Below are 20,063 nucleotides of genomic sequence, written 5' to 3' on the forward strand. Positions count from 1 at the left end.
TGGTCTGCAGATACAACTGAAGGGGTACAAAGCTTTACACACACTCCAAAAACATGACTCACCAAAGATAGGAAGATTTAGTGTCCCTTGGTTAACCTCTTCACTTGCTGCCACTCTTCATATGAGGAAAATGGTTTGGAATTATTTTAAAATGGTGGGGAAACTCCCTTGCCAACAGTGATGGCTTTGATGATGGACCACAGAAGGTTCCAGCTTCCCTCTTTCTGCCACCCATCCCCTTGCATGTTGGACAGTAGACTGGTCCCTTCCCTATAAAACAACGTATTGTTCAAGGTGAATGTGAATTATATGTGAATGGAGATAATGGCAACCACTACCAGCCCTGCCTGTCATAACGACTACAGATGACTAATGACAAATGATTAGTAATACAGGATATTAATTTAATCTACTTGAAGCTATATTTCTGGAGTAAGATGATAATAACTAGTGACTAAATTTATTACAAAAAGCTACTATGAACATGTTATGTCTAATAGCATCCACTTTTTGATTAAATAAGACCCACACCTAGCATTCTATTTTCAGTCTGGCAAATTAATTAATTTGTCACCACCATTTGAAAATAAACTAGTGTGTTTTAGAATTGCTAGGGTTTTTCTTCTCAACAGAGGGGTGTTTGTTACTGTGCAGTACTTTAGTTAGCATGAAGTTTTGAATTTGGTACTTTGTTAGTGATGACAACTGGTACCGCAATCAAATTAAAAGAGAACCTTTATTTTCTCTTTGGGGCTGTTATCTTAGCATACTATCTGATGACCTCAGCATATGTTGCCTCTCTCCCTGCATCCTTTCAGTCTGGGATTTCACCGAGGTCCATACATATTCTCATTCATACAAGGAGTATCCTTTGCTTCTGCAAGCATTACCTCCTCTGGGGACTTCCTGTTTCCTTAACAACACATAAAATTAAGAAAAAAACATTCCATCCTTGTTATTCATGGCACTGTTGTGATCAAGAATAGTCCTACATAGTGCCTGCTATTGAGATATAGTGAAAGAAAGAAAAATACTAAGAATTTTTGGGGAACAAAGGAGTGGAATTATAGCTAATGGTGGCAAACCAAGATCAGTGAAGTCTCTGAAGCACTTGTAACGCTCCATGTGAGTTCAAGCTCGCCAAATTCTTCTAAGAAGCAATGTGTGTTTGTTCTCTCATAAAGCAAGGAAGGTAGCAATCTGAGTCTCTCCTTGCACAGAATTCTGCATGCCTAATTGAGCCCATTGAGCCCAATGCACCGGAGCCACTGGACTGGGGCATTGCTATAGAGAAATTAACATTTCTAATGTAACTTGGCACAGATATGTTAATACGCTGAAGCCAAAATGGAACAATAAATCAAACGTCCAGAATCACGGATGAGGCACACTGATGGCAAAATTCAGAACTGGGGGAAAATGCATATTGCAGGCAACACGTCTGAAGGTAATGCACGAATCTACACGTTGCTGCCTATTTGGCAGTAGCAGCCCTCCATATATATTTTTATTTTACTTCAGAAAACTCTGAATGGCACTGAGTGATCAGAGAACAAAGGTTGCAATCTACCAGGAACTCTTCTTGCACCAACAGGCCTCATGAAAAGAAATGAGGCTGGTGCACAGGGGCCCTCCTGGAGGATTGTGCTCAAATGAGAAACCCAAATTGTCCCCATCCTCAAGGCCCAGGCACACCAAACAAATGAAAATTCTCTTCTGCACTTTGCCAAGGAAGTTAGGGATTTCCTTTCACTGTCATGTCAATCCTTTAGGGAAATAAAAGAAGAAAAAAACATTTAGTACGGTATATATTTATTGGTGCATATGTATCTTCCTCTAAAGAGCACAGGGCAGGATGCATTCATAGGAGTCCCAAGTAGCGTTTGTCCCATGGCCCAAGCCAGACACCCCAACCATTTTCTGGGCTCTATTAAAATGCTCTCCCCACCTTCTTCAGGAATGCCCTAATCATGCCAGGAGCCTCTTTTGAGTCAACTGTTCAAAAAGAACAAACATGCAATTGAACAGGAATAAAACATGCACAACATTTCAGTACTCCTAAACATTACTCAGGTAATATTGTGATGGATAGTTTTATTAAAATGGCAACACCAATGTAAATATACTTGATGAGATCATAGATATACTAACTTACTACTTCATCAAACCTTTATTAGGCATTGTAAATAAAACATGCATATATAAAATTTTAAAATATATACAAATAAACAGCATTGTAAAATTTTGTGATAACAAGGGTTTTCATTGGAGTTTCTTCCTGCTAAATAGTGTCATTCACCGCTATAAGGGATACTATTCATAAAAACTCAGCTACCCTTGCAGTTACTTCCAGGTCAATGTCAGACAGACAGAATTTGATATTTTCATTGTGCCATGATATTAGGCTACCCAGAAAAGGGGATAGCACACGTTTGCATAGCTGGTTATACAATGGACAGTAGAAAAGAATATGTTCTATTGTGTCTGGCACATTCAAAAAACATCCATAATGTCTATCGTTTCTGGGAATGTACAAATATCTGCCCTTGACAAAAGATGAGGGGGAAATGTTCTGTTGGGCCATGCGTTGAACTGGAATTATAAATTTTGAAATATAGGTGACCCTGTTATTTGTTGGATTTAAACCATAAAACTAGGGGGAGCAAATTTTATTTACAGCTGACTCAATGTTTTGTTTTTCAATGTCCCTTAATCTTGATTGAATATTATGATATATTGCTCACTTGAATTATACAAGGGTTCCAAGTCAATACCAATAGATCTGATTTTGCTATGTAAGAATTGGAACCCTCTGAATTTATAGAAGTCCTTCAGTAAGTCAGAGAGCATACTCGAAGGTTGGCAACAGAAATGGCAATGCATATTTTATAGTGCTGGACCACACCCAATATTCCATCATGTGTATACCTAGTTCTGCACACATCGTCTCATACTTGATTGAACTTGAGAGCCCCAAGATACGTCTCGAGAAACTTGAGTGTATCATATCTAAATCATTATTATATGCTTGTATCCATATTGGGATCCCAAAAAGTAGCTGGGATAACCCTTTAGCTTGAAAAATCTGATATCAGCCAGTCTAAATAGGTTACCTTTCTGAAAATAAAAGTGAGTAACTGCCTATTTTATAGCACTTGTGTGATGGTTTGACCATCCATTTTGCATGAGTCACATGACTCATGTGGGGCATGGACGGGAAGACGTGTGTCCCAGTTTTGGGAGTCAACATGTTGGAGGGTATGGTGTTCAACTTTTTATTTTTACACATGTGGTTTGTGTGTGTGTGGTTTGGTTGTTTCTGGCTATCCCTTTTCACTTCTCCTTATGATGCTACTGTAAAGGAGGACTTTAAAAAAGAAATAGTGTCCACTAGAGAAAAGAGAAGCAATGGTAGAATGTTATGTTGAATGTATGCAGGTACCCAGACAAGGTAATGAGCTCCCCAATTTATAGTGGGGAGAGGTTATGGCACAAGCCAGTAGAAACAAAGCAACCAATATATAGGGGAGAGTTAGTGCCTTACTCTTCTGGTAGTCTGAAAGAGTTGTAGTCTTTATTTATGAACTACTCCCAGATGTAATGTCATCCAGGATAATCAGTGATGAACAAGAATGGTATGCCCATTCTTTTTAAATACTGTATTGGCCCAAATATAAGCTGCACCTGAATACAAGCTGCACCTTTAAAATTGGAGGGGGGGGGAGAGAAAAAAAGAAAAAATACCTGAATATAAGCAGCTCCATTCCTCACTGCTCCTGGCTGCATACCTGGGGGAGGGGAGCCATGTTGCATTGCCGGCGGCCTTTCCCCTTCCTGGCCTTGGGGGAGAGGGCGGGGGACTATGCACAAGGTGGGCGCCGCTTTGCCACACTCCTGGCGCTGTTTGCCCCGCGCTCCTGGCTGCATACCATAAGGTCGCAAATATAAGCCACACTTTAACTTTTCACGGTATGAATTCATGGTCGGAATTTGGGAAAAAAGTGAGGCTTATATTCAGACCAATACAGTATTGCCTGAACTTTACAAAGATGCAGAGAAAAATTTCATTCACACCCTCCCTACAAAAACCAGTGTCCAATTCAATCAATACAAATTTATATGCATTGTCAAAAATGAGAAGCAAGAAGAATCTATACCTTACAACCCTAAAGCAAGTTGTGCTTATGTCCCATTGAGATTAATGGGTCTTAATTAGTTACAATTCATCTGTCCTGTTGATTTCAATGGTGCTTAGTGATGACTTTCTTGTACTAGGGCCCGCCTAGACCTTTGGTTTGTTTACAGTATGACATCTTATCTATCCTACCCTACCCTACCCTATCCTATCCATCCTATATCAATGTGGAATAAAGAACTACAACCAAGTGCATTCTTATTGCTGATATTTACCTTGAGAAGTAAACGTTTATTCTGGAGAGCTATTTCCTGAACTAGAGAATGAAATTCAAAACATGCAAAATGCATCTGCTTTTTTGAAGAAAGAATTTGATATTCAAACTACAAATGCAGGCAAATGGGAAGAGACCTGGATGGAAAAGACTTTGGAAGGAGGACTGGGTAGACTCTAGAAAGACGTCATTAAAAGTATATGAATGCTGCAAATCATTTTACTTGTGTTCTATAAGTCAATCAGATCAGTTTCATGGACTAACCTGTTTACCATTTCAACCTGATGTTTGGAGATCTTTCCCATATGTGGGCAGCACAGAATAGTGCACCACTTTAAAACGTGAATTATTTAAAAGTGTACCATTGCATTTTTAAAAAATAATGAGTTATTTTCCAGCAGCACCAGAAAAAGCTAGCTAGACACACCATGTAAGTATATGGATTTGGAACAGACCACCTGGAGTTTACCCAGTTCTTCAGTGTCTCTTACACTGCATGATCATGAAATAAAATGGAAATATAATGCCATAATTAATTGTAAATTCTTACTCCTGCTGGACTGAAGTTATTTCTGGCTCATTTGAAAGACAGCTTGCTCTGAAGACAAGTGGAAATGAACAGTAGTAAAAAACACACACAACCCTCTTTTTAGACAGTTAGGGAAGTAATTCATTTATATTAAACATAAGAAATATATTGAGGCGAGGCATACAGTTTTGTGGGCCAAGTTCACTTCCTCAGCTGCATGAAGTGATTATAGAGGCAAAAAGAATTGCCCTCCCTGCTGAACCCACAAAACTCTATGCCATAATAAACCTGATTGTTTTTAAGATGCCAGAAGACACTTTTTTCGTTGAAACAGACTAACATGGCTATCCCATTGGACTCAGCCACTTTAAAAAGTCTTAAGGGTATGCAAGGTTAAATACATTAACAACTTATTCCTATAGACAGTTGCCTGGAAGTAGTAGTAGTAGTAGTAGCAACTACTACTACTACTACTACTACTACTACTACTACTAATGGTTATACCCAGGTCTTTTTTCAGCTGGAACTCACTGGAATTCAGTTCGCGCCCCTCTAAGATGGGTTCCATTGCCATTATAAGTTATAAGTTCATGGTGAGTTCTGGCACGTCTTTTTCTTAAAAAATAGCACTGGTTGATATTTCATTGTGCTTTTAATACTTCGTTGGGAGCCGCCTAGAGTGGCTAGGGCAACCCAGTCAGATGGGTGGTATCTAATTAATAAAGTTGTTGTTGTTGTTGTTGTTACACTGCTTATACCCTGCCCATCTGGCTGGCCCCCCCCAGCCACTCTGGGTGGCTCCCAGCAGAATATTAAAAACATGATAAAACATCAAAAATTAAAAACTTCCCATAAAACATAATGAAACATTTAAAACTTCCCAATACAGGGCTGCCCTCAGATGTCTTCTATTAGTCATATAATTGTTTATTTCTTTGACATCTGATGGAATCGCGGGCACCACTACTGAGAAGGCCATCTGCCTGGTTCCCTATAACTTCAAATAATAAATAATAATATAAAAAATAAAATTATTATTATTATTATTATTATTATTATTATTCACTTCTGGCAGTGAGGGAACTGCCAGAAGGCCCTCGGAGCCAGATCTCAGTGTCCAGGCTGAAAGATGGGGGTGGAGACACTCCTTCAGGAATACAGGGCCAATGCCATTTATCATAGAATCATAGAATTGTAGAGTTGAAAGGGATCCCAAGGGTCATCTAGTCCAACTCCCTGCAATACAGGAATCTCAACTGAAGCATCCAGGACAGATGGCCACCCAACCCCTGCTTAAAAACCTCCAGTGAAGGAGAATCCACAACCTCCCAAGGGAGACCATCCCACTGTTGAACAGCTCTTACTGTCAGAAAGGTCTTCCTGCTGTTTAGTCAGAATCTCCTTTCTTGTCACTTGAAACCATTGGTTTGAGTCCTACCCCCCAGAGCAGGAGAAAACAGGCTGGTTCCTTCTTCCACGTGACAGCCCTTGAGATATTTGAAGATGGCTATCATAGCTCCACTTAGTCTTCTCCTTTCCAGGGTAAACATACCCAGCTCCTTCAACCATTCCCCATAAGGCTTGGTTTCCAGACCCTTGGTCATTATTTAGGGCTTTAAAGGTCAGCACCAGCACTTTGAATTGTGCTCGGAAACATACCAGAAGCCAAGGTAGATATTTCAGGACCAGTGTTATATGGTCCTGGCAGCCATTCCCAGTCACCAGTCTAGCTGCCGCATTCTGGATTAGTTGTAGTTTCTGAGTTACCTTCAAAGGTAGCCCCATGTAGAGCACATTGCTGTAGTTGAAGTGGGAGATAACCAGAGCATGTACCACTCTGGCGAGACAGGGCGCAGGCAGGTAGGGCTTCAGCCAGCATACCAGATGGAGCTGGTAGACAGTTGCCCTGGATTCAGAGTTAACCTGCACCTCCATGCAGAACTGTGAGTCCAAAATGGCTCCCAGGCTGTGCACTTGGTCCTTTATGGGCACAGTTACCCCATTCAGGACCAGGGAGTCCCCCACACGGGAGTAAACTGAATTCTATTCGCTTAGCTCTGGGTAAGCATGCATAAAAAAGGCTATGTGCTACATCCAAAAAGTTTCTATTCACTAAAATATTACGCTTCCCTCTATAAATCTCAGGTGCTGATGTACCAATATTAGCTACCCCGGCCAGATGTGGCAAAGCACCATCAACAATAATAGGAGGTGGCTGTGTGCCACTGTAAATACATCCAACCACCATGGAGCCAGCTTTGTTGATGTAATGCAGGAAACTTCATATGTAATCATCATGAATGGTGCTGGGGTTACTGGGATTACATTGTATAAACAGGATTGCAGACTGGCTTCGCTCCAGTTCTAAGCACCATTCAAAGTGACTACAAGCTTTAGAACTTAGCGGTAGAGCTCAAAATTGTGTAATAAAGTAATCTTCTGGCCGCTTATGCTTTTGAAAGGTAGACTTTGATCCGCACAGCTTCTGTAACAGCATCATTAGTTACCCTCAAAGAAACAAAGGCTTCTAAAGCTCATGCAATAGTTGTGACAGCCAAAGCATAGCCAAACCACTTCCTCTAACATAAGAGCTGTCAGGGTTGTTACCAGCATCAAATCTAATGATCTGTGGCTTTGTGACAAGAAATACTATGCTATATTCTCTTAACCACATGATGACTACCTATGACAAAAGACGGGCCTGGAGGTCAGTGAGAATGTACTCTTTAGATAATTCCCAATGATCTTCAGGTGGCTCAGTCTGATTTAGAGTTTGTGAACAGGATCAACTGGTTTCCTACAAAGTATTTATTTTCAAGCAATTTGCCAGATATTATATTAGAAGCCTGCATAGCTAAATAAATAAGTATAAACGTGTGTGTGTGTGTTTGTGTGTGTGTGTGGTTTACAAAGGTCAACAAGGAATCCAAGTAAAAATAACAGTTTATTTAAGGACCATTTTCCAAGCTATCAGCACAGCAAATCTGATTAAGAGGTATGTTTCACTCAAATCAATGGGACCTATTTTTATCAAGTATTTCTCCAATCTGGTACTCTCCAGGTGTTTGGGGTGAGAACTCCTATCAGCCCCAGCCAGCCTGGCCAGTGGTTAGGGATGATGGAAGTTGTAGTCCCAAGCATCTGGAGGGCATCGGGTTGGAGAAAGCTGGCTTAGGATATGAAGTGTGGCTGTGATTTTTGAATGAGCTTAGTGATAAGTGCATAGAGTTCAATGATACACACCAACCTTGGAATAAATCCCATTGAACTCAATGGGATTATTACTGAGTAAAGGTAAAGGTACCCCTGCCCGTACGGGCAAGTCTTGTCCGACTCTAGGGTTGTGCGCCCATCTCACTTAAGAGGCCGGGGGTCAGCGCTGTCCGGAGACACTTCCGGGTCACGTGGCCAGCGTGACGAAGCTGCTCTGGCGAGCCAGCACCAGCGCAGCACACGGAAATGCCGTTTACCTTCCCGCTAGTAAGCGGTCCCTATTTATCTACTTGCACTTAGGGGTGCTTTCGAACTGCTAGGTGGGCAGGAGCTGGGACCGAAAGACGGAAGCTCACCCCGCCGCGTGGATTCGAACCGCCGACCATACGATCGGCAAGTCCTAGGCACTGAGGCTTTACCCACAGCGCCACCCGCGTCCCACATTACAGTGGTGCCTCGCAAGACGAAATTAATTCGTTCCGCAAGTTTTTTCTTCTTGCGAGTTTTTCGTCTTGCGATGCACGGTTTCCCATAGGAATGCATTGAAAATCAATTAATGCGTTCCTATGGAAACCGACTTCAGACCAGGTCCGGGGACAATCTGTCCCCCGACCTCTTCTGAAGGCTGGGGGGGGGGGCGAAAGTCTTTGCTCCCCCCCCCCCACGGCAGCATTTTAAAATCGCCCCGGACAGCGGAGGACTTCTCCGCTGTCCGGGGCGATTTAAAAGCCCTCCCGGGAAGGCAGCCAGGGGGGACAAAGATTTTCGCTCCCCGCCAGCCTTCAGAAGACGTCCAGGACCTCTTCTGAAGGCTGGCGGGGGGGCGAAAATCTTTGTCCCCCCTGCCTGCCTGCCTTTAAAAGCCCTCCCGGGAGGGCTTTTAAAGGCAGGCAGGCAGGCAGGCAGGCAGGGGGGACAAAGATTTTCGCCCCCCCGCCAGCCTTCAGAAGGCTGGGGGGGCGAAAGTCTTTGCTCCCCCCCCCCCACGGCAGCATTTTAAAATCGCCCCGGACAGCGGAGGACTTCTCCGCTGTCCGGGGCGATTTAAAAGCCCTCCCGGGAAGGCAGGCAGGGGGGACAAAGATTTTCGCCCCCCGCCAGCCTTCCCCTCTTTTGAAGCAAGGGGCGGCAACGGGGAGAAGATCGCTTCTCCCCGTTGCCGCCCCTTGCTTCAAAAGAGGTCCGGGGAGAAAGGGGAAGACGCCAGCATTTTAAAAAACCTCGGGACAGCGGGGGACTTCTCCGCTGTCCGGGGCGATTTTAAAATGCTGGCGGGCGGCAGAGAAGCCTTCGCTGCCGCCCGCCAGCATTTTAAAAAACCTCAGGACAAAGGAGAAGTCCCCCGCTGTCCCGGGGTTTTTTTAAATGCTGCTGGGCGGTAGCGCTGCCGCCCGGCAGCATTTTAAAATCGCCCCGGACAGTGGAGAAGTCCTCCGCTGTCCCGGGGTTTTTAAAAAACCTCTCCGCCCCCCGGCCGGCTTCAGAGCAGCCTTCCGAAGCCTGGCGGCGGGAGGAGGTCCGAGGACAGTGGGCAAGACGCCCTGTCCCGGAGATTTCCCTATGGGCTTTCGTCTTGCGAAGGAAGCCCATAGGGAAATTCGTTTTGCGAAGCGTCTCCAAAACGGAAAAACCTTTCGTCTAGCGGGTTTTCCGTCTTGCGAGGCGTTCGTCTTGCGGGGTACCACTGTACTGAGTAGGCATGTACAAAATAGCACTATTTCCTTGAAATAGATATAATGCCACTGATTACCAGAATGCTGTCTTACTTTGCTGATGCTTCCCTCAGCTCTTCATCCAGTCTGCATGAATAAAAGTTACAGATGTTTCCAGGGCAAGGGCGGGGGGGGGGGGAGGAGAAGAAGAAGAAGCGAGCAGAGCATAAGACAGAAGCAGGCCAAAAGCAGAGCAAAGATCAAGCAAGGTACATGCTTTTTAAAAATTCAGCCCCAATGTTATAGATCTTCAGTTCCCTATGGTGTCATTGACCTATCAGTTTCATGTTTCATATATTTAGTTACTCTGGAAGTGGGCACATAAAGGTAGCAGAGCATGGGTGTTTGTGGCATGCATTGCTGTACAAAGACGGCAACAGTGCTGTAACTAATGAGAATTAAGTTAGCAGCTGCAGGCAAAGTCACCTATTTTTCCAATTTAGCATTCTTTAGTTATAAACAAGGCCGAACTCAATGGAACTCATCAACAGAGTCTCATTATACAGAGCTATGGGAGTTCTTTTGTGACTGTAATAGTCAGCCCATCGCACTTCCTCACAGTCAGAAACATCAACACAAGCTGCAGCAGAGCAAGAGTGTTACCTTACTCTTCTCTGAAAGGACCTGTCTTCTTCATACCTTTCAAGATAAAAGTGGGTGAAGGACAAAAACATAGGTCAAATGATATGCAATTGCCACCTTTATGCCAAGTATTTCACCTCTATATTTAAATGAACAAGGAACCTATTATTAATACATCAGCTAGTTTAAATGTAGAGTTATGGGAGATAACCCACTGTAGGAAGGAAATGGCATGGAATGCCTTCTTTTCCCCACAACAGCTTTGCAAACCAAAGAGAGAATCCCAAGATACCATTAATATTCCAATAATGATTTTGTGTCTTTGAAAATCTCTTCTGAATTATAACTTCAGGCAGCAGTAGAAAAAATGCTTCTTGGACCAACAGGGAAGCAGAAGCTGGGTTTTGTACCTGCTGCCGATGTGAGTGCAGATGGTATCAAAATGTGGACTTGCATCCACACAGTTATGCTCATTTGGACCTTATTCAATTGGCTGGAGGCTCTGCATGTTCACATCCAGAGCCACTATGCACACAGAAATGGGTACGTTATTCCAGCTTTTTGGAGCGAGAACAACAAGTTATGATTATTTCAACACCTGATATGGTTGTCCAAGGATTTGTCAAACAGAGGAAATGCCACACTTCCAGAATCTTTATCTGTTCAGAAATAAGGCACCAGATGTAGATATTTTAATGTATAACAGTGGGTCCATATGCCTTTCTACCTTGGTTCCACCTCCCTTTTAAAGCCTATGGGATAGCACCTCAGTAGAGCCCAGTTTTCATTGTTTACACTGATGATCTTTAGATGAAATGTAAACATGTCCATGTATCATCAGATCATGTTTCCTTGGGCTTTACCTAACATCTTTTATTATGATGTTCTAAACCTTAATCAGGGGATTTCAACTCTTTAGTATCTGCAGTGATGGGTACATTTTAAATATATGTCGTCCGTTTAAAAACCTGACATCTTAGTTGCCTGTCAGGCGATAGGGAAAGGAGAAGGGAGGCTGATTGCAACTTGCCAAATCTAGGTCTTCCACATGGTGCAACATAGCTATTATTTATAAAGAAGAGGACTTTTCAATGAGAGAAATATGTACAGTAGGAAAAGAAACAAAGAAACCAAAGAGATAAGAACCTTGGAAGTATTATGATTTTAAATTTCCTCAGACTAGCAATTTGCTATCTTCCAAATTTTCAATCTGATTTCTCTATTAATGGAACACCCTAATTTGTGACATTCATGCTATCTCTGGTTATCATCACCTTCCGACTTTATTATTTCCCAACAATTAGCAAGATAATATTTTCAGAACAGAACTTCCTTATTTTCCACCATATTTCTCAGGACTTATATTCAAAATCTGAAGTCTCCACATATTTCAAGCTAATTATGAGCTCTCCTAGCTTCTTTTATAAAAAAATATGTCGAGAGAGAGAATATATAGGATCAGGTATAAAGATTTGCTGGAAAACAAAACTCCCAGGTGGTTATCCCCAATGGAGGCAAAGGCTGTGAAAAAACTTAATATGGAGTCAAAATGGCCGAAATATTGGGAAATTGTGGAACAAGAGGGGGATAAATGGAAATTGCAGAGCTATGAGAAACTGAAGGACAAAGTGCGAGACTGGCTTCATTATTATCAAATAATGGAGGTTTTTAAGTCCGATAGGAAAAATAGTTTTCAGGTGGAGAAATCGAAATTGGAGACAGAACTGTTAGATCCCAAAACTAAGAACTTGTCAAAAATGTACAACTTGCTATTGGAATGGAATACACAGGATGAAACTGTCAAATCAGCTATGATTAAGTGGGCACAAGATATTGGTCATAACATTATGTTTGAAGACTGGGAAGAATGCGGGAGTGACAGAGAGTGAAAAATGGCTGCTTGCCTAAGGCCACCTAATTAATTATATGGCAGAGGTGAGATCTAAATCAGGGACTTCCATCTTCACAGCCCAGTATCTTAGATTCTGTGCAAAATCAGTTCTAATAAAATAATGTAAGAGGTGATGCCCCCATTTGCACACAATTTTAATCTACAACAAAGTTCATTTACCCTGTTCATATCTTCATGCTTTAGAGCTAACTACATGTTACACTGTTCACACTTGCGGGGAAACACACTCATAAACTGACCACGTGTATTTTAGAGAAAAAGCCGTTGTGGAGCTGCCAATCTGGACTGAACCCCGGAGCCTGACTGCACCTGTGGATCAGAATGGGGAGCGTGTTGCAGACTAGGTACCCATGGAGATGCGGCAGGCAGGGGGAGAGAGAGAGAGAAAGAGTCGATGGCAAAGGAACTATCGCTGAACCCTTTGGGTCTTGCACCAGCAAGGGCAGACAAACAGAGGAAGCTTTATTTCCCCCTCTGTTGTTTTGAACAATCCCCCTTCCATTGGTTTCAACGGAAGGGAAAATAACTATGGCAGCAGCTCCAGGGCTGGTGTAGTTTGTCTCACTTGTACGGGTTTGTGTGTGGGAGTATGTCAGGGCAATAGGGAGGGCCTTGGGTCTTTGGCCAAAGTCTTCCTCACCTAACGTTTCCCAGCCAATTCCACCAGAGTGATGGCGGTTGATCTTTCTGCTGCTGTAACAAAGACGTCTCTGTGGATCCACCTCCTTCTCCACCCCCAGAGGGGCGACTGGATACAGCAGCCCCTCAGCCTACCTTCCTGGGAGCATAAGATTGCTCCCTAAAATAGCAATTATTTAGTTTCATAAAGGTAACATTTCTAATTATTATTCTCTTATTGTTTTTCACTTACTTGACAATACTTTCAGGGATATTTACATATTCCATTGGAATTAGTTCACTGAGCTCTGCCAAAGTGCTCACATATTTTATCTTACTGCTGAATTTTGAGCTGAAAACACAAAAGTAGCATTAATTAATTAAATAAATAAGATACATTCACAAATATGCAAGATACCGAGTGCCATGATAGTTTTCCATGTTCAATAACAAAAAGCTGACTCAATCACTTTTAAGTTTCACATGTGAACACTCCTTCACTGTATCTTCAATATATACTTAAGTGTTTTTACAGGAGCATCATGGAGATTAGGAGCCCACACATGAGCACTGCAATGTGGGTTGACATGGCTACCCTCATTTTGTAGAAGGGGAAGGATGAGGTTAAATGGTAATGATTCACCTGAGGGGTGGGGAGCCTTTTTAGCCTAGGACCACCCACCTGTAAAAGTTGACCCACAAGGGTGGAGGGAGGGTTCTGTTTTGCCAGCACATTCCCCACAGGGAACACACTGCAGGATTTAACCCCTTGCTCATCAGTTGTTGAGTGGGAGATTAAATTGTGATGCTTTGGCTATGCACCAGTTTCCTGTGAGTGACTGCTGGGTGCACCTAATGCAGAACAGAACCCCATCAGCTGATGTCTCCAGCTGGCCTTAGTTTTGGAGGGAATGACCTCTCAGGCCAAACTGAACACCCTGTCTTAAATCAACTACTAATCTCATTGCTGAGATAATATTAGGATAAGGACTCCTTGGCTCACAGCTCACACTTTTTACCAGCATACCATCAGCTTTCACACAGTAACAGTTTCTCTTGGAGGTATTTTGAATAAACCATTTGATGGCTTCCCTCATAACATTTTTCTTGCCTATTTCTCTTCTGTTAACAAAAACAGCTTTAGAAGGTCCTCTGACCAGGCCCCATCTCAGCACTTGTAAGAGTTTGGAACTATTACCTTATAAAAGGCCGTGTCACTGCTAAAATTGTTCTGATAAACCAAGAGGGGTGAACAATGATGAAGGATTTCAAGTTCTTCCTTAACCTGTGTTTGAAAAGAAACACATTTAAGCCTTCAAAGCAATATATATTGCCCAAGAAAAATCTTGGTCATGTGCATCTTCTGCCCTAGTCAGGATTCATCCACACCAAATGCCCTTTTTCTCTAGCGTTTGGTGGGAAGTGTGAAACTAGCTCCTGCATATATTAGTATATTGAAGGAGAAGTGGGCAGAGGGCTTTCAAATAATAGGTATGGCAAGCCAGACACAATAGATAGAAAGCAAGCAAGCCATGAGCTACAGACCGCCTGTCAATCATCTGGTAACATCTTTTCATCCATCCCAGTCCTGGCATCTTTCTCCTGGGTGTGGCTCCATTCAAGTAAACAATCATATAGTCTTCAGCAACCATGAGCTCCAAGGTACTTATTACATATCTGAAACAGAGAGAGAAAATGAGTGAGGAGAGGGAGACAATGAATAATTTGTTCAAAACCTATTCTTTGCTCTTCAAAAGAGTACAATCTTGTGATATAAGCAATGGCTAAAGTTTTCATAAATTTCACTATTAACTAATAGGGCTCCTGTAGTCAGTGGCAGACTTGGGCTGGATCTACATATGTCTTCTAAACATTTTTTAAACTAACGTTCTATAGTGCTTAACAGCAGTTTCCCATTGCCGGTGGCTTCATCTGCTGTCACATTTTAATAACACATTTTAAATGTAATAAATGACAAGTGTAGATCTGCCCTTGGGCTTTCATATTTCAGCAGCGCCCCCCCTCCATTCTAAATCATTGTTGCAGTGCCCCCTGCAGCCCACATTCAGGTCAGTGTCCAGTGTGGGTGAACTGGTCATGCTACCCTAAATCCGCTTCTGCAGTATCATATGTACCAATCCAACCCCACATGTGCTACATTTATATGCTAAATAACTACACATGTGGCACATGTCAAAATTGGCACAGATACCCTCTAGGTGTGTGGGATATTTAACCAAGAGGGCCATATTAATTTTATTTTTTAGAACAGTGGGAGCTCAAACAAACAGCAGGGAAATGTCTACACCTGCTTCCATTGCAAGAAAAGTCAGAAAATAAGTGTAGAAACCCCAGGACACAATGAGTGGCAGGGCTTTAGTCTGGAAATTCAACCAGAAGACTTGCCTCATGCTTAATCCACAATATGGTCAACATTTGAGACTGAAGTTTTATTATTTCAGCACTGGCAGGTTAAATGGAGATCAAGGAAGCCATTCCTTATTTGAACCAGAGAATGGCTGAATTCATACTTAAGAGTAGATGACATAGGAGTCACTTTGCCATAGCTCCTCCACTTATGATAAGTTTGATGCAGGAAGAAATTTTAGTGAATGGGGCTGAGGTGCATGGGGGGGGGGCAATCTCATAAGCCCCATTTCCAATTTAGCTAGCATATCTCTTCTGATATGACTTCCGGTCGGCGCCAGCGTTTAATGGCGGTCCTTGCTTCGAGCTCCGAAACAGGACTGCTCTGCGAGTTCGGGTCTGACCCGCTACGGCGAGTGGGGGACCCCTAAAATCACAGGCGCTGAAGCCTATGAACAAGGAGACTCGGCGGGCACCTTTTGCGCCCCCCGGTACTGCGAAAGAGCCTTTTTAAAGGCTCCGGAGCGGCATCGGGTGTGAGCGCGGTGCTGAGAGTCGCAACCCAGCCCGCGGAGTGAAGCCGCGTTGCCATAAACGGAGAGCGCCGATTCCTTCCTGAAACTGGAATTTGACCATAAAACCCGTGAGTAAGATTGACAGACATGAACGGGACACTTAAATTAAATTTTGGAAATTTGGCTGAAAACGGGAAAGGCATAAAGTAAGGAAGTCTGCCTCCCCGGACTGCATGGCAATCAAAGCAACGAAAGAGCAAAGCTGCACTTAAAAGAAGGCTAACTTTTAGGCTGTCAAAACCTGACATCTGACTTAAACTTCCCCCCAGTAAGCAGGAGAAGGGGGGAAGGATAATTGGACATTGTAAACCTGCTTGAAGTAAAGTGAGGAAAAAGACTTTCCACTGTCAAAACCCCGGGACGGGCTGCTGGAGCAAGGCACCGGGAAAGTGAACTGTCAGTTCAGATTGGATACAAAGTTGGGGTTTTGTCTGAAACAAAGTTATTGGACTTTGATGGAATTACTTTGTTGAATTTCTGACTTTTGAAAGTGTTACAGAAACTTTTACTGTGGACTTTTACTGTGGACTTTTGGACTCTTTGTTCTTTGTCTCATGTTTCTTTGTTCTCTTCACTTGGATACAATTGAATGCTCCCTCTAGAGGGTACAAAGAGAATTTGTTACAGGGAAAGGAAAACAGTGGAATTCTCCACTTGCAAGTCTTTCCTGTGGGAATTGACCTTGAGGATATGAGTGGCCCAGCAGATGAGATAACAACTAGATCAAAAGCAAAACTAACTCAGCAAACTCAAAAGAAAAGGGGCTCAATATCAGGCACAACACCAGCTGGACAGGAAAAAGTTACAACAGCATCTATGGAATCAATGACACAGGCACTGCTTAAAATAAACCAATCTTTGGAAGCATTGACAAAACTGTCAACGGAAAATTCGAAGAAACTGAATGACTTGACAACAAGACTGGACCTGAATACGGCAAGTGTAACGTCTAACACAGAATCTATAAATAAATTGATTCAAGAAAATTCTGAAACACGAAAAATTGCTGAAAGTGCAAAAAATACTGCAGATGAGACAAAGAAGGAGCTTGTGCCAATCACAAAAAAAGTGAATGAGCATGATGCAACTTTATCCTTATTGGAACTTCAGAGAAAGGAGAAAAATCTGAAATTAAGATTGGTTCCAGAGAATGAGAAAGATAACCTTGTGGAATTCCTTACACAGAACATTTTAAAATTTTGGCAAGACGAAATACAGGAGGAAGAATTTGAAATAACAACAGCTTTCCGGCTGGGCAGGAGGCAAGGTAAGAAACCTAGGGATTGTCTGATTACACTGAGATCTAAAGAAGAAAGGGATAAAATACTGAACTTACATTACCATAAGGCCCTCGAGATTGGGAATAGTCAAGTGCAAATCTTTAAAGATATCCCTAAATATATTTTGGAGGTGAGAGCCTTCTATAAAGATTTGGTCTACCTGCTGAAGAAAAACGACATACTCTTCAGGTGGGAGTTTCCACAAGGACTATCCTTTAATTACACAGGAAGGAAGGTCAAAATAAGAACAGTCCAAGACAAAGAACAGTTCTTGGAAAGATATCAGGAGGACCTGCAGAAAGGAACAGTAGAAACAACACTAGACAAAGGATCGACAGACATTGCAAACCTATCATTTGGACTTATACCACCATCAGAGGAGGAACAAAAGCTTGGAGCAGTTGGAGGAACAGGCACATAGTAGCAAAATGTCTCTGCAACTTCTCAGCTGGAATTGTAATGGTCTTAACCTTCCCAGAAAAAGACGCCAAGTTTTTCACATATTGAAGAGAGAGCAATTAGACTTAATATGTCTACAAGAAACGCATGTGACCAGGACACATAGAAAACTACTTGTAAATAAGAGACTTGGACAAGAATTTATTTCATCAGATAAAGTTAAGAAAAGAAGCGTAGTGATTTATGCAAAAGAAAGATTGGCTCCTAAAATGATATTCAAAGATGAACAAGGAAGATACCTGGCAATAGAAGTACAAGTACAAGGAGAAAAAATTTTGATAGTGGGAATATATGCACCAAATGAGGGGAAGGCGGAATTCTTTAAGAAGTTGCACGAGACTTTAATGGATTATTTGGACTACAAAATTATAATGATGGGAGACATGAACGGTGTTGTTTCTACAAACATGGACAAGGCACAGAGACAAACAATTTCTAAGGAAGGGAGACTACCAAAGACCTTCTTTGAAATGACTGAAACACTGGACTTGATCGATATTTGGAGAGTAAGGAACCCTCTCGAGAGAGAGGGAACTTTTTTCTCTGAAGCAAAAATGACATGGACAAGGATCGACCAAATTTGGGTAACTAGTAGTATGGCGCCAAGGATAAAAAAAGTAGGAATCTGCCCAAAGACTTGCTCCGATCATAATGCTGTGAAGATGGAGATGAAACTAACAACAACTGGAACCTTTAGATGGAGGATGAATGACACCCTATTTAAAGATGAGGAGATCTACAAGAAGGCCCAAAAGGCATTGAAAGATTACTTTGAGATAAACTTGAGAACTAATGTGGAGAAAAGAACAATTTGGGACGCAAGCAAGGCCGTGATGCGAGGTTTCCTAATACAACAAAATTCCATAAAGAGGAAAAAGCAGAATGAAAGGAAAGAGAAAATCTTGGAAAAAATGAAAGAAGGTGAAAAGAAATTGAGGTCTAAACCAAAGTCTCACGAGATTTTGAGGGAAATAAAGTACTACCAGATGCAATACATGGAATTGATGAATCAAGAGATAGAATGGAAAATAAAGCAAATGAGACAAAAGACATTTGAATCGGCAGATAAATGTGGGAAACTTCTGTCATGGCAACTGAAAAAGAGGCAAAAACTGAACACTGTGACAAGCCTGGAAATGGACGGAAAGATAATCCACAAACCAAATGAGATAAGTAATTGCTTTCAAAGTTTTTTCAGGAAATTATATGCACAAGGGCCAGTCAACGAACAAGAAATAGAAGAATTTATCAAGAAGTATGGATTACCAAAGATTTCAGAGCAAAGCAAAATGATTCTGAATGAGAAAATAACAGGACAAGAAATAGAGGGTGCCATTCAGAATATGCAATTGGGAAAATCTCCAGGACCAGATGGTTTGACGGCTAAATATTACCGTAAATTTCGCTCTATAACACGCAGATTTTTTCTCCTAAAAAGTAAGGTGAAATGTCTGTGCGTGTTATTGAGCGAATGTGTGGTCCCTGGATCTGACTCTCCGGAGCTAAGGGGCAAAATAGGCAAAAATAAGATCGGGTGGCGGGTGGGCGGAGGGAAGGCGGAAGCTGTTGCTTTCCTGCATTCTGCCTCAGGGTCTTACTGCCCACCCGCTTCTGTTGCTGCGTTTGCTCAAACTCAACAAAGAGCAGGGAATCCCCTGCCCTCCTGGCAAGCAGAGGGTTAAGGAAATGATCGAGTCCTTCCGTGCAGGCTCCAGCCCACCACCTCCTCCTCTCCGTGCTCTAGGGACTCGCAGGCAGCCGAAAAACACGCAAGTGGGAGAGAGAGAGAGAGAGAGAGAGAGAGAGAGAGAGTGGGCTGGCTTGGGTTTGGTGGAGGGGTCTTTTGCTTTACAATGGTAGGTTTCTCATTTCTTTTCCAAAAGCAGAGAGCCCTGCCCCCAGGCCCCCTCCAAATTAGAGCTTCTCCAAGCAATGTACTGCTGGAGGGAGACAGTATGCTTGTTTGGAAGAGAAACCCTGCTTCCCTGCTCGTAAGTAACAGCAGGCTGGATTGCAGAGTGAGACATGGAAATCTCTGGATTTATATGCTGTATATCAAATATCTTAATCTATACTTTCTAACGCGGCAGGTAAATCAGAATCTCCTGAGCCAGGAGGATTACAGCATCTCTCCTCTCCCCTTCATTAAAAGCCTAATACTCTTCTTTGAAGAAGTATAACGTGAGAATGTTTTATATATATATATATTAAAGTTCATTTCCTCATTGTGCGCTATACACTGATAATTGCTGCCACAATAACAATTGATTGAAAATGGAATTTAGTCCCCCCCCCCCATAGAGAGCTGTTCTTCAAACGTTTAGCCTTAATACAGTGGCTGATGTAATACCCTTCTGCTTCACTAGGCATTTTATATAGGGACATTAAAATTGATTTTCTACATCTT

The 20,063-nt window shown here is 42.3% G+C and overlaps 1 protein-coding gene across 13 annotated transcripts in view; it reads right to left on the minus strand.

The window, feature by feature from the left end:
- Positions 1-383: 383 nt before the first annotated feature.
- Positions 384-20,063, minus strand: part of PRUNE2 (prune homolog 2 with BCH domain) — a 137,388-nt gene continuing 117,708 nt past the window's right edge. For 4 of the 13 annotated variants that reach the window (XM_077935984.1, XM_028748230.2, XM_077935986.1 and 1 more), the window contains 7 exons: positions 14,521-14,652; positions 14,174-14,260; positions 13,229-13,327; positions 10,467-10,502; positions 9,918-9,950; positions 4,960-5,007; positions 384-1,766 (listed from right to left, as the gene is read on the minus strand). In XM_077935984.1, the coding sequence (XP_077792110.1) occupies positions 1,736-1,766; positions 4,960-5,007; positions 9,918-9,950; positions 10,467-10,502; positions 13,229-13,327; positions 14,174-14,260; positions 14,521-14,652 (466 nt within the window). In that variant the 3' untranslated portion in view covers positions 384-1,735. Of the gene's footprint in view, positions 1,767-4,959; positions 5,008-9,901; positions 9,951-10,466; positions 10,503-13,228; positions 13,328-14,173; positions 14,261-14,520; positions 14,653-20,063 lie in introns of all 13 variants that reach the window. The other 9 variants (XR_013394598.1, XR_013394599.1, XM_077935987.1 and 6 more) reach the window with 9 other exon arrangements.

Source organism: Podarcis muralis, chromosome 11, assembly GCF_964188315.1.
Source record: "Podarcis muralis chromosome 11, rPodMur119.hap1.1, whole genome shotgun sequence".
NCBI classification, from domain to species: domain Eukaryota; kingdom Metazoa; phylum Chordata; class Lepidosauria; order Squamata; family Lacertidae; genus Podarcis; species Podarcis muralis.